This window comes from Lissotriton vulgaris, chromosome 7 (assembly GCF_964263255.1).
Source record: "Lissotriton vulgaris chromosome 7, aLisVul1.2, whole genome shotgun sequence".
In the NCBI taxonomy this organism is placed as follows: Eukaryota; Metazoa; Chordata; class Amphibia; order Caudata; family Salamandridae; genus Lissotriton; species Lissotriton vulgaris.
This window is the reverse complement of record NC_141695.1, coordinates 1,019,149,735-1,019,167,742: the sequence shown is the minus strand read 5'-3', so window position 1 is coordinate 1,019,167,742 and position 18,008 is coordinate 1,019,149,735. Positions and strand designations below refer to the sequence as shown.

General features: G+C 41.5%; 2 protein-coding genes across 2 annotated transcripts in view; both read right to left on the bottom strand.

The window, feature by feature from the left end:
- The window catches only part of FGF18 (fibroblast growth factor 18), an 885,588-nt gene that overhangs the window by 279,870 nt on the left and 587,710 nt on the right, over positions 1–18,008 (bottom strand). The window lies entirely within an intron of this gene.
- On the bottom strand, positions 1,897–3,885 carry LOC147702859 (uncharacterized). Its single transcript, XM_086928401.1, has one exon. The coding sequence runs from the start codon at positions 3,883–3,885 to the stop codon at positions 1,897–1,899; it is 1,989 nt and encodes a 662-aa protein (XP_086784527.1).

The following is an 18,008-nucleotide window of genomic DNA, read 5'->3' as shown; positions in this document are numbered from 1 at the left end:
TTGTTACCTTTGTTGCGGCTCATCCACTGCAAGGGGGCATGATCGGTGTAAAGGACGAAATGGGCCCCTTCCAGATAGTAACGCAATTTCTCAATTGCCCACTTAATGGCCAGGCACTCTTTCTCTATGATAGGATATTTCTGCTCCCGAGGAAAGAGTTTTCTGCTGATGAAAAGAACGGGATGCTCAGTACCATCTGACGACAATTGGGACAATACTGCACCTAATCCATGTTCAGAAGCGTCTGTATGTAACAGGAAAGGTTTCGAGAAATTAGGAGACCTCAAAATGGGGGCAGAGGATATGGCCTTTTTCAGATTCACAAATGCAGCTATGGTGTCTTCACTGGGGTTTTGGAAGTCTTTGGTTTTAACGTTTTTCTGTAGTAGGTCAGTCAGGGGAGTAGCCAGTTCAGAATATTGTGGAATGAAACGTCTATAATAACCCAAGAGCCCCAGGAAAGCCCTAACCTCTTTCTTGGTCGAGGGAAAAGGGGCTTCAGTTATTGCATTCACTTTTTCAGACTGTGGTTCGATAACACCGTTTCCCAGAAGGAACCCAAGATATTTCACCTTCCTAAAGCCTGCTCGGGATTTTTTTGCATTTATGTGTAACCCTGCTGCTTGTAGGGACTTGAGAACCTGAGTACAATGCTCTAGATGTGAGTCCCAGTCTGGACTAAAAATGACAATGTCATCAAGGTATGCAGAGGAATACTCCTGATGTTGTTGTAACACCTTGTTCATAAGGCGTTGGAACGTTGCAGGTGCCCCGTGCAACCCAAAGGGTAAGACAGTAAACTCATACAGGCCTGTTGGTGTAACAAAGGCAGTCTTTTCCTGATCTTCTGGCTTGAGGGGAACCTGCCAATAGCCTTTTGTGAGGTCAAGGGTTGTAATGTACTGAGCTTCCCCCAATCGTTCTATTAACTCGTCGACTCTAGGGATTGGATATGAGTCACACTTGGAAATAGAGTTGACCGCGCGGAAATCAATACAAAAACGAACTGACCCATCCGGCTTTGGCACTAGGACTATAGGAGAGGACCAATCACTTTTGGAGGGCTTTATGACTCCTAAGTCTAGCATGCTCTTAACCTCTTCCTCAATGGCCTGTCTCCTGGCAGCTGGAATGCGATAGGGTTTTTGTTTTACTATTTTCCCAACCTGTGTGTTTATGGTGTGCTCAGCTAACCTAGTTTTTCCAGGTAGGTTAGAAAAAAGATGAGAAAAGGGTTGTAGGGTCTCCTGAAGGGTTCTGTCTTGTTCTTCCGTTAAATCAGGATTGACCACTAACTCCTTCAGGGTACTTTCACCTTGTGACAGGGTTCCTATATGTTGTACATTTCGAGGGGGGGGACCCAACCATTTTTTTAGGAGATTAATGTGATATAGTTGGGTCTTTCTGGGCTTGATCTGTACTTTATAGGAAGTTAAACCTACTTTCTCTGTGATTTTATACGGGCCCTGCCACCCAGATCGTGGTTTCCCTAGGTTGGATGGTAACAGGACCAATACCCAATCACCTACGTTGAGGTGGCGCCACTTCTTTCCCTTATCATAGAGGGTTTGTTGTTGTCTCTGTGCTTTCTCTAGGTTGGAATCAGCAAATTCCCTTAACTTGTGGAGTCTGGAGTGGAGACTCTGGGTATACTCAAGAAAAGTTTTAGTATCTTCCTCTTTCTCTTGTTCCCATACTTCCTTTGTAATCTCTAAAAGACTCCTTGGCTCTCTTCCGTAGAGGAGCTGAAATGGGGAGCACCCTAGACTAGCTTGTACCTGGCTTCGGATGACATATAAAGCTAGGGGAAGTAGCTGGTCCCATTCTTTGCCCTCAACAGTTAAGAGCTTCTTCAATGTCAATTTCAAAGTGGCGTTGTAACGCTCACAGAGTCCATCAGTCTGGGGGTGATATACTGATGTTTTGATGTGAGATGTCTAAAGACTTACAAATTTGTCCCATCAACTTAGAAACAAAGGGAGTGCCCTGGTCAGTCAATATCTCCCGAGGGAAACCAACTCTTGAAAAGAGCTCCAGGAGTTTCTCAGAGATATTTCGGGTTGTAGGAGTACGCAAAGGAAAGGCTTCGGGGTATCTTGTGGCATAGTCAACCACAACCAAAGCGTAGAGGTGTCCCTTCTTGGTACGTGGTAATGGACCAATGAGATCCATTCCGATTCTTTCAAATGGATTACCCACAATTGGTAACGGTTGTAACGGGACAGCTGGTGGTTTGTAAGGATTCTTTTTTTGGCAGACCTCGCACTCTTGGCAGAATCTAGTGACTTGGGAAAATATACCAGGCCAATAAAAATGTTGCAACAACATCTGCATCGTCTTTTGGGCTCCTCTGTGTCCTGCGAGCAGATGTGAATGAGCAAAGAAAAGAACTTGTTCCCGAAATGCTTGAGGCACTAACAACTGAGGAGTGTCCCCTTGTTTCCCTATGCGATATAACAATTCGTTTTTTACGTGAAAAGAGGGAAAGCTATCGGGTGTTTGTTGCACTTGAGACCATGCTGCTTGCAAGGTTGGGTCATTTTTCTGAGCATACCTGAAACTCCGGTCGGTGACCCACGGAGCTTGGGTTAGAAGAGTAGGTTGTGTTCTGGGGTTGGGAGAGATGTTCTGTAACTCGTTTCGTAGCATGTTAAGAAATGAGGGATAGTCTTGCCCTATTATCATTTCCTCCGGTAGACTAGGAACAACCCCGAGCCTAACCTTTAGGGTCTGACCTTGGGGAAGGACTACAGGGACAGTGATAACGGGATAAACCTTTACATCCCCATGAACACACCTAATCGGTACAGAATCTTCCACCTCTTCAGAGAGTGGTGATACAACGGACTGTAGAATGACTGACTGTTTGCACCCCGAATCTAGCAATGCCTTCACCTGCACACCCTTAACCTGGACACTTACGTGAAAACTGGGTCCGAGTTCCGCAGAATATAGGATGGCACGGGATATACATCCGATGTCCATCGGTTCTTCTGGAGGTTTCTTCCTGGGACAGTTACGTGCTATGTGCCCCCACTCTCCACATTCAAAACACTGGGGGTTGCGTAGGGGAGGTGGCTCTAATCGGGGTGTTTTTGGTTTTACCGTTTCTAGTGGGGGTTTTAGTGGTTTCTTTTCGGGTCGTACAGGACCACTCCCTGGTTTTGAGGGCCTTTCAGAATCCCAAGGTAAGGCCCTAGGTTGCGCCCTATAAAACGTGGTGGCCATTTCTACCGCCTGTTCAGGACTCAGATGTTTGAGTTGTTTCAACCATCTTTGAATGGGGTATGGCAAGGCCTCTAAGAATTGTTCTAAATAAATCATGTCCATGATTTCATCCTTTGTTTGGGACTGCGGTCTTAGCCATTTGTCTGCTGCTGCCTTTAGCTTAAAATATAGGGTTTTGGGATTATCGGCTGGGGTGCCGCGTTCTTTCCTGAACCGTACCCTATACGCCTCTGCATCTAGGCCCATATGATCCAGTATCAAAGCTTTTATTTCTGTATAGGAAGTATTACCATTCGGGTTAGCTACTTGGTAAGCAGCTTGTGCCTCTCCGGTAAGAAGTGGGGCTAGGAAGAAAGGCCACTTAGCTTCAGGCCACCCAGATGCCCTTGCCGCCCTTTCGAAGTTAAGAAGGAAGGCATCGGGGTCCTCTCCGGTTGCATATTTCTGGAGAGACACATTTGGTCCATTTCCTGCCCTTATCTGAAGTTGTGTTGTTAACTCCCTTCTATCGTCTGCTACTTTTTGCATTTGGTCTGCATGGTTGGCCAGACTATCTCTCATGAGTTCTCGGTCTGCTTGAGCAGAAGTCATCTGCTTTTCTACTGCCCATTCTAGCTTCTCCTGCCCTCGTATTAACTGTTGTATAAGGTTTTCCATGGTAAGGCGACAAGATCCCACTTCTGACACCACGTGTAGAGCAGTGTAGAAGCAGACCAAGACAAATTAGATGCCTTATAATGTCAGGATTTATTCAGAGTCAAAGGCATATATGTTTTCAAAATAACCAAGGCAAGTCAGGGAGAACTAGTTCAAATCCAGGCTAAACAAGGGAGTTCTGGGAGATGTAGTTCGGGTCCAAAGCAAAACATGGAGGTAGGAATACAACTTGGTCACACTCTGTTCTCCTCCTCAGGTTTTCACCCAAACGGAGTTCCCCGGTCTTCATGCTTGACAGACCTCCTCGGATACCGTGAAACAAAACAAAAAAACAAGAACTCTTGTCAAATATGGGGTTTTACGCGTTAAAGCTACGCAGGAAGCAAGGGAAGTGGGGGGAAGCTCTTCACCAGAACCTTCACCAGTGTGCGTGCAGTTCTTTAAACGGACGTTTTTGTGCCCCGTCCTCTATGCACAGTGTCAACACCAATTATTCGGTTCCACCCGGTTTCCCCCCTCCTTTCCCGTCCTCCAGTCCCCGACCCCAAGAGCGTTGAAGTTTGTCTCGTACCTTGTGCAGCCACGACCCCCGGTGGCCGTGGCTGGCGTACTCGCGTTGCCAGGTAGGGTCTGGCTGCCCTTCTGTTCCGGTGCTCAGCTCCTCGGCGTCGCAGGCGGCTTCGGCTGTTGTTGTCCTCTTCCCGGTGTCAGGCTCCGTCCTTCCGTTCTCCGACGGTGAAACAAAGAAGGTCCTCACCGGTGTTTCCTCCTGGCGTCCGATCCGTGGTCCCGATGTACGACGACCTTCTTCCTCGGCGTCTTCCTTATTTAGAGCGCTGGAACCACGTGACTCCCCCAGCGGAGTGGCCCAGGCATAGGATTTAAAGGGGCCGCAGTCATCATTGTCGTTGTTGTTCTGAAAACACAGAATGGGAGAGCAATGAGGGGAAAAGTGCCCCGAGGGGGCATCCACAGAGTCTGAATCGTCACAATAGGATAGCGAGAGGGTTACATTTACTATCACCACTCGAGTGAGTGCAACAGTAGAAAAAACATTGGATAGCGTAGCAGTAAACATTACTCTTCCAACTCCAGTGAGTGCAACAGTAGGGAAAGCGTTGGATAGCGGGAGGGTAAGAATTACTAGTCCCACTCCAGAGAGTGCAACAGTAGGGAAAGCGTTGGATAGTGTAGGTGTAAAAAATACTATTCCCACTCCAGAGAGTGCAACAGTAGGGAAAAGCGTTGGATAGCGTAGGGATAACAATTACTATAACCACTCCACAGAGTGCAACAGTAGGGAAAGCGTTGGATAGCGTAGGGGTCAAAATTACTATTCTCACTCCAGAGAGTGCAACAGTAGGGAAAGCTTTGGATAGCCTAGGGGTAAAAATTACTATTCCCACTCCAGAGAGGGCAACAATAGGGAAAGCGTTGGATAGCGTAGAGATAACAATTACTATTCCCACTCCAGTGAGTGCAACAGTAGGGAAAGCGTTGGATAGCGGGAGGGTAAAAATTACTATTCCCACTCCAGTGAGTGCAACAGTAGGGAAAGCATTGGATAGCGTAGAGGTTAAAATTACTATTCCCACTCCAATGAGTGCAACAGTAGGGAAAGCATTAGATAGCGGGAGAGTAAAAATTACTATTCCCACTCCAATGAGTGCAACAGTAGGGAGAACGTTGATAGCGTAGTGCTAAAAATTACTATTCCCACTCCAGAGAGTGCAACAGTAGGGAAAACCTTGGATACCGTAGGGGTGAAAATTACTATTCCCACTCCAGTGAGTGCAACAGTAGGGAAAACGCTGGATAGCGTAGGGGTTAAAATTACTATTCCCACTCCAGAGAGTGCAACAGTAGGGAAAGCATTGGACAGCGTAGGGATAAAAACTACTATTCCCACTCCAATGAGTGCAACAGAAGGGAAAGCATTGGATAGCGTAGGGGTAAAAATTACTATTCCCACTCCAGAGAGTGCAACAGTAGGGAAGGTATATACTTCATATATGAACGAAAATTAATTAAATATTAATGCCAATTTAATTTTTAAAAAAATATTATTCGTTTTTTATAATAAATTATTTAATTTCAACAAAAATAACCAATAAATAAATAAAAAAATGTCATTATTTATAATTAAATTACTTCCCACCCTATACCCCTATGAACCCACAACCCACTACTGAAAATAAATTAATACAATTAACATGATTAACATTTAATCAATTATTTAAAATTAATTACCAATTATATTTTATTTACTTACCAATGATTAATTAATTAACAATGATATACCAATGTTATTTTAATGAATTACCAATTAATCAATGAATTAAAATTAATTACCAATTACATTTTAATTAATTACCAATTAATAATTAATTCAAAATTAATTCAAAATAAACTCCAATAAATAAACATATTTAATTAATTTTAAATACATTTTTTCCGACCCTATTCTCCTATAAACTCACAACCCGCTACAGAAAATAAATTAATATAATTAACATAATCATCAATTAACCAATTAATTAAAATTAATTACCAATTTAATTTTAATAATTTACCAATTAATAATTAATTACCAATTAATACAACTTAATACCAATAAATAAATTAACATATTTAATTAATTATAATTAAATTACTTCCCACCCTATTCCCCTATAAACCCACAACCAGCTACAGAAAATAAATTAATATAATTAACATATTATCAATTAATCAATTAACTAAAATGAATTACCAATGAAATTTTAATTTATTACCAATTAATAATTAATCAACAATTAATTCAAAATAAATACCAATAACTAAATTAACATATTTAATTAATTATAATTAAATTACTTTCCACCCTATTTCCCTATAAACCCACAACCCGCTACTGATTTATATTACGCAAAAATAAAATGCCATAAAATGAATTAATTAAAATAAATTATAAAATAAATATACACTTTTCACACATATAGTAACATAAAAAGCACTTTAAAAAATTGATATTAACTTACTTACCTCTAATTCGATATTTTTGTTGTTTATATTCTGTCCATTCGATATTTTGTCCATTCTATATTTTGGAATCGATATTAATGCTATTCTAATCGATATTTTTGTAGTCTATATTTTGTCCAGTCGATATTGTGTCCATTCTATATTTCTGAATCAATATTAATGTAATTCAAAATAAAAAACTCGATATTTTGACTGAATATCCAATGATTGGTATCTCTAGAAATGAGTTCAAAACTAGGGGCCTTCTGTACCTAGATGAAGAGAGAGCTTTTGGGGAGCTTGCGAATCCCTGCGTGTTGAAAGATCAGTTAACACTTACTACTGGAGGGATGGAGCCATACCTGTCCTTTTTTTACAAAGTGGTTTTGATAGAATGCTGCTTTTTAGATTCAGGTTAGGATCCATTCATAGACTATTGTCATTCCCTACAATGAATGACTGGTCACATAATTTTCCAGCCTGCCTGTGTGATTCTCAGTCAATTCAGACAATATTACATATGATGCGTTTCTGTAAATTTTATGCGACACAAAGGAAAACACTACTTGTACCTGTATTAAGGGAGTTTGGTCTAAGACAGTGTTGTACTGCACTATTCGTTTGCAATGCGTAGAAAGTGCACACATTGACTGGAGGATTGCCCTGTACATTAAAAGAGTGCTTCGAATTAGCAAAATATTGTGAAGGGTTAGTATGGAGCAGAGGAGGTTGGACGGTGACCAGTGAAAATTGATATGGGTATTAATTTTCTCTTATTCACAATCGTCTTTTTGAATGAATCCTATAATTTATCTGATCCTGTCCTATTCTGTATTTTACTTCTGGCACAAGGGGGTCCTCTAAGTTGTAGTAATGTTTTAGTAAATTGAAATTTTATAACTACTGAGAAAATTGAATTGTTATGAACTTTTTTAAAAATATTTGCTCTTATAACTGCTTTTTATTGTGCTTTTATGATTGCTTTTCTACAATCGAATAAAGTTTATTTTGATTGATTGATTGGAGTGGTATATTGTTTTTCCAACTTTCATTTTCTACATATTTGTAATTTTATGTCCGTATGTTTTATGATTGCCAGCTTATTAACAATAACGGTAGGCCTGATGTTGGTTGAGTTGGTTGTTGTAACAAACCAATGATAAACACTATAGGCTTGATTTGGCACACTGGGAAATGTTATGCTAGATGCCATAGGCCTGATCTGTGAAATCAATACAAGTAAAAATAATAATAACAATAAGTAAAAAGAAATAAAAGTCAAAAGGTCTTTAAAGGTGGATTGTTAAACACAGTTTTAAAGCGTGTAGACCAGTATTTGTTTGCATGGAATGTCACAGACTAATAAAGTAGGTAAGGATTTTTGTGTTGGTTAACCCCAAATAAACTCTGTTGGACAAAAGATACGCTCTTTGATAACCATTGATAACTCATCTTAGTTGAAGTTGTATATTGTTTTGCATCATTTATTTTGCACATATTTCTAATTATATGATTGTATGCTTGCTGTTTACCTTGCAGGAAAGCTTGTGATCAATTCTGTAGCCCTGAGTTGGTTATGGTGATAGGTAACAAGCTACTGATAAAGGCTAAAATTCGTATTACAGCATTGGGAAATGTTATGCCAGATATAGTAGACTTGATCAGTTTAGTATGAGAAGTTACTACTCAGGCAGTGGTCTTGACTTGTTCACTGTGAAAAGCACAAAACCACTAGGCTCTAACGGTGGATTGATATTACTCTGTGTTCAAGGCTGTTGACAGCTATTTTCTTACATTGAATCTCCTAGATTACTTTAATATGCAAAGAATGTAGTGTTGGTTATTCCCTCTGGCAAACCCTGTAGATAGAACATTTGCACAGGTAGAGTCCTTGTTAGGAACTCTTAGAAGGGGTTGTTTATTGCCTTGCAACTGTAATTTTACTAAATTTGTATTTCTCTAATAGTGCACCTGAAGGGTTCACGGGTTGGAAAGATTATGTTCAATAAAGAAGGCCTGAGTTGGTTATGGTGATAGTTCTATAATAAAGGTAATAGGCCTAACTGGTTCACTGGAAAACATTATATCACACGCAGTAGGTCTAATCTGTTTGCTATGAAAAGTGATGACAAAGGCATATTTATCATGATAAGAATAAAGCCAACAGGCCCTTAAAGGTGTATTGGTATTATTCTGTGGTACCTTATGTAAACTAGTATAATATTTTATGTAATCTCATAGGTTGCTGTAGTCGACAAAGGTTATGGTATTGTTCACCCCTACTGACAAACCTGGGGAAGAGGATTTTTACTGTGATAGCACTTGCTAGGGCAACCTAGAAGCAGTGATAAATTGTTTTTTCAAATGAAAATTTGCCACTTGTTTAAATGTGATGGCTGTATGCTTCCTGATAGTTTCCCTAGGAGAAGACTTGGACTCAATACAGTGGACTGAGTTGGTTACATTGACTAGCCAATGGTAAAAACTGTAGACCTGATTTGCTCAATGGGAAAAGTTATGCCAGATGTCATAGGTCTGATTTGTTTATTATGAAAAGGTGCAAGAAAATGGAGCAGGCAAGACACTGATTGTGAGGAGCATATATTAAAGCCAGTAGCACTTTAAGGGTTGATTTTTATGATACTGTGCTAAAGCCTGTTAGCAGGAATTTTGTTTTTATCAAATATCGTAGATTACCACAGTAGTCAAGGGTTTTTGTGCTGGTGACCTCCTTAGCTAAATCCTGGGTGTAGAAAACGTGCATTATGATAATCCTTGCTAGACCCTCCTAGAAGAGCTGCTATGTTTAGGTTTCATCCAGGATCTTGTAATAAATAAAATGATAAAAAAATAATACATAGATACATACACGCGTTTATAGAGAGGCTTAGAATCAGTCCCCTCCTGCCATTGGTTTAAGTGTCATTCACACTTCACTTTCAACCATAATAGCACTACGCATGGGATAATTTACAACACACTTCAGCCATTGGCTATTTTGCCCTGTGAGTGGTGGCATTTTGCCTGATCATATCTGCACAGCTGCCTAAAAATATGTGTGCTTTTGTGCAGGGCTGGTGGCTCAGTCCTTCAGTTCTCCATGTTCTCCTTGTATAGTCCCCTTTTTTATTTATTTCCTTCTACTTTATTTAATTTAGTTTTTTGGAACTAATTGCATCTTCCCAGTCAGTGCTACTGGGCCACTCACTTGCGGCTCATTTCAACTGCAGTTTGCCTCATCTTGTGCGGCCACTGCTTCTAAAAAGGCTGCCATTTTAGAATGTTGTTGTAAATAGTGTATCATTGTTTTACCATCACAAGATAGCAACACAATTCTTCTAAATTTTTTGGCCATGTTGGACATTTAAAAACAACAACAGAGTAAGGGCCCGATTATGACTTTGGCGATGTAGGAGCGGGGCCACCATGCCGCTGTCCCACTCCCATACCGCCAAAGCCATGTGAGCACAAGCCCCCAGATGACGAGTTTTCTCATGTCTTATGAAAATAGGCACGGCAAGCACCAAAGGCAGTTCCTGCACGGCATGGACTCTGCAGTCCATACCGTGCAGGAAATGGAGTGCATACAAACCGGGGGGCACAACATGTGCCCCCCTGCATGCACTCTATGGACCTTAGGCGTTTGTTTTCTCTCTGCCACAGTTTTTATGGCAGGCTCACCGCCATGAAAACCGAGGTAGAGAGGAAAGTCGTGATATGCTTGACGGTGCCGCAGCAGCACCGGCAAGCATATTGCGGCCTCAAGACCACTGCAATACCGCCAAGGCTCTCTGATTCCTGTCCGTTGCGGCTGTACCATGTAATAGGGCAGTCGGAACGATGGTGCTGAGGTGCCCGCACCGCCACCGTTGGACTGCCGCAGTCATTATTAGGCCCTATGTACAATACCACTGAAAGACGGCCGCCTGCTGCTACATTTAATTTTATTATAGTAACAGGTTTCCTTTTTTCTACTTTTTTAGTTTTGCCTCTGAGATTGCTTAAGCTGTCTTGTTAGAATTTTGTTTTTTCAAAGAAATCATACAGCATATACCTACATAAAGTGTATTTTAGTCAGCAGCCTTCATCTATTTGCCTGTTAAATTGTCATTCACGTTTTGCTTTCACCCACCACGGCATACAGCATGGGACAATGGATCAGCCTACTTTACCCACTGGCTCTCTTTACTTTGAGTGATTGCATAAATCCTGCACACGCTGTTCTTATCTACTTAAAGTAGTTTCTTCCTTTTCAGTTACATATTTGGTTAAAAGTATGTTTTATTTATTTGTTACATTACCTTTAAATACTGGCAATTTTTTTAATGCATTTTTTAGTGCCAAGTCAGATGTGATTTATTTTCTGCTTCCTTTTTAAAGTTGCTGTTATAAAATTTACAAGAATCATTGTCACATTGTAGCTGCCCGCCATTAGAGTGTTTTGCTACACGGGGTTTACTCTACTCTCCTTGGCTACTACGGAGAACTGAAAGGTTTGTTATTTAAATAAGATCAATTGTAAAAAGGCACATTAGTGAATGGTTTAATTAACAAAAAGAACCATTGCAATTATATGGCAGCCACAAGTAAGTAGTTGCATGTTTTCTTTTTTGCATTTTATTCTGTTGCATATGCTTGCACTGACAACTTAAAAATGCAAACAATGCACATGTTTGCGAAGGCCAGACCTTTTGGCTTTGCCAATGCTTGTTTAAATGCATTTTTATGTGCTTGTTGATTATGTGCGTGCATTTGTTTTTGGCTGCTTCCTTTACTTTCTTTGTCACCCGTGGTCATTGAAGATTTCCACTGCAATAATCCTTGATGGACCTCTAGATACATATACATATATCATGGGTCCCCAGGTCGGCTTTCTTCTGTCTGATTGAGTCTCATTCAGGTACTGCTTGTATGACAGCATACTGCATGGGGCAATGGATTAGCTCATTTCTGCCAGTGGATTTATTGCTCTGTGACTAACAGCATTTTGCCTGATCACATATGCACATCTCTCTGAAAATGAGTATGCTTCAGTGTCTAGGCAGGTGGTCAGTCCCTTAGTTTTCGATTTTTTCCATTCATATGTGTCCTTTCATTTCTTTCCTTCTCTTTTTTTAAGACCACCCTTCACAGATGGGTAGGTGGGTGAATGCAAGAATGAGTGAGAGGGTGGATGAATGGCTGCTTGAGTGCAAGGTTGTAAAACAGAGTGCATGTATGATGACTTATTGAGTGCCTAAACGCATCATTGCTATTGTATGCTCGTATTAAATGTAATCATAATGGTAAATCTGTAACCTATGATAACCAGAGGGCATTTAAATATTGGTGCTGCCTCATAGGCATTCCATTTTAAAGGTTCCTGGTGATGCTAACGCTGATTATACCTTGAAGCCACATTTAACCAGTAAATAATTGCTTCTCTGTTTTATATGAACGTGTCTTTAATTGTCTATGTTTATTTGTATGCAGGCGCCCTGGGACTTATGTATTTCAATAATCCACACTCAGCTGGGCTACACAGTATTCGTTTTCTACATTCCTTGACTATACTTGTGCCTAAAGTGACATTCAACTGCATTGTTATAGAATGAAAGGCATTCATGTGGGCGAGTATCCAAAATGCTGTGGTTGCCCCACACAGGGGTGCACATGGTATCTGTGTACTGAAAACAACAGGGACCCTCAAAGCACAGTATCGTGCATTGCCACATCTGCTTTCAAAGCTGCTGGTTTTGCTTAGTCGTGGAGTGCTGAGTCTGAATGTCTCTCTATGGGGTATATTGCAGTCAACGTCAATAAGCAAGGAATGGGAGACTAAACTGTTTGTTTACAATACATTTCCAGCCCACTTGAATGAAGCCCAGCTTGGCGCCTTCCAAGTCTCGGCTCTAAAAGAATGGCCGATTTGCAATAGAAAGTCATGCTTGAAGCGGTTACGATCTCGATTAATCTTCACTGTGAAGCACAAAATATTGTAGGATCATTCAATGTTACCCTCTATAATAATTAACGACTTGCCCATTAATTTGTGTATGCAGTAACTAGGATGAAGGTAGCATTCTGGCCACCAGGTTAGCTCCTGAGTGGCTTTTGCACGAGGCATGAGGAGATACTGATCAGTGTGCAGGTGAAAGCAGGGCACGTCAGGGTTAAAAGCACAACGAGAACTTTATGCAGTAGTCCTTGCCCCGGTGAATGTTCCACCAGGTCTCCCTCTTCCTTGCTGATTGTCTGAGCATGCTTATGAGACTCACTCAATGAAGGGGGGCGGGGCATGGACCATGGGCATGCGTAAATGCCACCGCCGGCTCCTCCGCTGTGGCAGAGGAGCGTCGCCACAACTCCTCCCCATCAGCTGCCTCAAAACAGCAGGAAAGAAAAAATAAAACGATAATAAACATGTTTTATTATAATTTTAATTTTCTTTCACCAGCCGAGTCTTTGGGGGCAGGGCTAGGAGAATGATTGTCAATGGAGAGGGAGTAGTATGCTCTGGTATCAGTGCGCATGTGGGTTTGGCCAGTCATCTCAGGAGGGCCAAACTGACATGCGCACTGAAGATGTCTCAATCCTGAGCTGCGCTGCCAGGTTGGAGACAGCAGGCACAGGCTCCCAGTTTCACTGGGAACACAAATTCAGGGTGCTCAGGCCAATCTTGATGCTGCTCTCATACCTGAGTGCAGCATCAGGATTGGCTGCAGGGGAGTTTGGGAACCTGCGAGCCTGTGACTACAGTAGACTGGAGCAGTAGAACACAAAGCAGCTGCTTGCATGTAAGTTTTTTTTAATTGTATTTTATTTGTTGTCTGTTGTCCCCCTGACCCCTTCTCTTCAACAACACCAGCCGCTACTGGCAAGCGCTCAGTCATGATAGCACCCTCTTTAACTTCTGCTGCTCTTAATTTCGACACACCTCACCGGTGCCTGGCAGCCTAACTCAGTGCGAGGTTGAGTCTAGGCCTCCACAGCACCTGATTAGGAGATGACGAGCTACAGTGAGGAGGAAGTAAATAAGAGCAGAAGGCAGTCCTGAGCAGGATGAGCATGCTTTGCTGAGCTTAGGAAAAGAGCCTTGTTCTAGGGCGTGTCCAGGTCTTCCTCGCTACAGAACCTTTTGTCTTGCTGTTGGGGTACCTCTTTTCTGTAGATGAACCTTGCATAGCTAGTTCCTTTGCTATACTTTCTCTGTGTCAGTAAACAAGCATGAATACTGTTCCTGCACATGCCTTCCATCATCTCTGTAAGAGGGAAGATGTAAGAACTACTTCTGGCTGTGCAGTGCCTAATCAATGCAATGGAACCTTGCAGTGCTTCTGCCCACAAACATGGCAGAGTACCCTGTCTGCCTAACAGACAGTCCGCCCGTTGGACTGCCATATTTATGACAGCGGTGTCCCCGATAACGCCACCTGTGGTATCCTCCAAAAGTGGAAGGGTTCGTTTTTTGTTTTGCAAAACAAACTACCACTTTTCGAGTTCGTTTTTTAAAAGAAATAAAAGTTTGCTGTGTGGCCGCTTGAAACATGTTTTGAGAGGGTGCCCTAAACTTGCTTCACGCGGCTGCTCAGCAAACTTTCAGTGGCTTCAAAGGAGCTGCCGGCTCTCCAGAATGCTGGCCGAGATTTCTAAATATGGTGAGCGGTAGCCTGACCAGCACCCTGGTGGATGGTGGGCTGTCCGACATGCTCTAAATGAGGCCCTTCTTAATGTATTGACCAGTGAAGAAACTGGCATTGCAATGGGTGCTTAACTGTGGCAGTATGGACGTTGCCATTGCAATAGGAGCTTAACTGTGCCAAACTGGGAGTTGAAATGGTAATATTTAGTGTATTTGGACAAAAGGAAACAGGCATCGTGGCAATATATGTAATATGGAAGATGAATTATCTGTTTATACCTGTATAATCTGTAACCTTTGAGTAATCTGTAGCCTTTTGGCACCCTCAACAGCAGATAGCACAATAAGCAGTCCTGGCTTAACAATGTACTAAAATAGTAAATTATGTGTGCAGTACGGAGCAGCACCACTGGGGCATTCAGAAGCCACATGGTATTTTAGCAGCACCCCTTTAGGAGCCTTGGCATATATGGGCTGCAGCACCGCCAAGTTAGCTAATACACTGAGTAATTTATTATAAGTAGATTCCTGGAATTGTTTGGCAGAAACATCAATATTTGGACAGCAATTACACAAATTTTGAAAAAACACAGGATGGAATTATGATGGCCTTGACATAAGGCGGTCATGCTTGGCATACAGTGAGCCTGAATGCATCATTATAGCATGTGACCCTGACATATGCTGCCCCTCATTGGCATTTTGGAGGCATCCTAGCAGTTGAAGTTACACTGCTATTGGCATGTGGTGACTACCCATGGTTATTGGTGGGCACTCTAGAAATAAAATGGGCACCCCAGAAAGTGATTAGCACATGTTAGGCATCCATTGGATCACAGTACAATCCATGGACCTGTGAGGCAGATTTTCCCTATCCGGGAAATAAGTAGTATATGTAAGAGGATGAAGAAATGGTATTGTGTTCTTTGCGTGCCAAACCTGTGGATTTACTAAATGAAAAGCCTCCACATGGCTAGCTTTGACTTGAGACATTTGACTTATTTACCCAAAATGATAACCCGGTATTTAGGAGTTCAGGTCTAACTTGAGGAGGTGTTCTACAGTCTAATAGTTGAGATTATGGGAGCCGCGTAACTTTTAATTTCCATGCCCTGTCCCTTGCAAGTAGAATCCAGGTATAATATATGACTGAAAATCTACCTGGAAGGGGCAAGACGGGAAAATGGGAAAACATTTAAAAATGATAGATGGCTACGTCAAATTCCTTGCCCAGGTTACCCAAACAACTTAATTTTTAGGAAAATTACACCAAGAATGCAGCATTTTAGCCCAATTCCTTAGCCGGTGTTCTTGGTGGATGAACCTCCAAAGTCCTGGTGGAGGAATAGACTTGTTGAACACCCCATGAAAGTACTGGAATATTCCAGGAATTACCCTTCAGAGCTGTCTGTAGTACTTACAGCTTCTTTCCAATGTATTTGAAATGCCAATGCACAAATTGGCTTCATTTTCTCAAAACTATTTTGTGGGGACTCCCAAGCCTGCAACTTAACTGGGAAAAATGGGCCCCACTCACTCGCTGACACTCAACCAGACAATTTACACTGAGCTTTGAAAGTTCACAAATCGGCAGTTAATTACCTCCCTAATGTGCAGAATTATAATAGCTTTCATAGACTCAAAAATCCACCCCAGCAGTGAACAGCCACCTCGCTGAAGCATGGCTGTCGTACCTCTTGTCCTTACTTTGTTTAAATTATGTTCTGTCTTGTATATAGGGAGCAGTAGCTCACCTTTCATAAGAAGCTAATTGCACTCAAGGTGACTGTAAAAAATCTGAATGTCATTAAATAAAAACATGCATATGGCTGCTCCTCCAATGACAGGAGATAATGAGGGTCATATAGTAGGATCTCTAAAGACCAGCAGAGCCAATTCTCAAAAATCTCTCTGGAAAAGTCAAACATTTACTTAAATTTAAGCCAAGTTTAATCCTGATCTTTCAGGAATTCACAAGAAATGCAACGAGTACTCCTGGGAAGCTGTGACTGTTGCAATTTCGCAGAATGCTTCACTTGCACATACAAAGATACATGAATACATTTACATACAAAGGAACGTAAAGCTGTTTCACATGTCTCAGCTATACGTAGTGTCAACTGTCTGTTGGCAGACCTATGGTTTCCAGTACAGTACATACCTGGAATGGGCTTTGGGCCAGCCTCTTGTTCGTGATTGGACGACGTTGTTATTTAACTCAGCTGCATTTTTTTTTTTATTCAATGGCTCTCATCTCTATTCTTGAGTTTGTCCTGCCCACGAGCATTTTGGTCTCTTAGTGTTGTGATTGGATGAGTAGTATCCTTCCATCATTGACTTGATGGGACTTATTTCTCCCTGTTGTATCCAGCACTCCATGCAAGTGCGTGTATTTCCTTGCTCTCTCCCCTGTTTTTTCTCTGCCTCCTCGCCCATGTGCTCGCTTTTGACTTCCCTGGTGGTCCCTTTCATAACTATTGTTTTAATTGATTTTTTATTGATTTTATGGATACATTATGCTTCATGCACTTTGTCTTTGAGTTTTTCTTACTTTTTATTTTGCCATACTAAAATGAGGGTCAGCCATGTAGGAAAGGTAATATTAAAAATGGCCACCGTACACATTGGTGGCGATCTGGGAATGGGTTTTCTTTTAGGGAAATTCCATTGCAAGACTGCCAGCCATGCAAGTGCATCCGTCATGACGTGTTTGCACGTGGTTGAGAATCAAAAAAGGTTGGCAATGCCAATAGTTTGGCCTTGTAGAGCTGAGACCTACTGCCTTTGACAATTATTGCATTCATTTGCATTTTCTCATTGGCATTTTAAATACATCAATATTTGTATGAATCATTCGACTGAATATTACTTCAGTAACAAGCACCAATAACACCTTGGTTAGCACAGAGATGAAGGATACATTACATACTTAACAATACAAGGAAATGAGGCTCATCAACAAGGGTATATCTCTTTTTTCCACCTGATTACCCGGTTGCCTGATTACCCGCTGATTACCCGGTTGCCTGATTACCCGGTTGCCTGATTACCCGGTTGATATCATCATTATTCTGTGTCCATTTTCCAGCTGATTACCTAGCTGAAGTCATAATTACTCCATGTTCAGATCAATGCTCCCTGAGTATTACTTTAATATGCGGTAAAATTGCTATGTATATGTTCTGTGATGATACAAGGGCAGCAGTATGTTATTAAGGAAATATAACAATGTAAAGAAATGTAAGACAAGAGTTAGCAAAGGAATGTATCCCAGGTACTGGGACAAGGTGAAGGGAAACCAATGAGGCCCTCATTACAAGTGGCATCTTAATTCTGAATTGGCTGGTGACAGCAGGTATGTGCCCCGTTGGAATTATGAGATCCGTGGTGATTCCATGGATCTGTTCCTTTTCACATTGAGATTACGGCTGCTGAAATTTCTATGGTAAAATTTGAGAGAAAATGAGGAATTATTGGAGGAATTGCACGCAGAATTAAA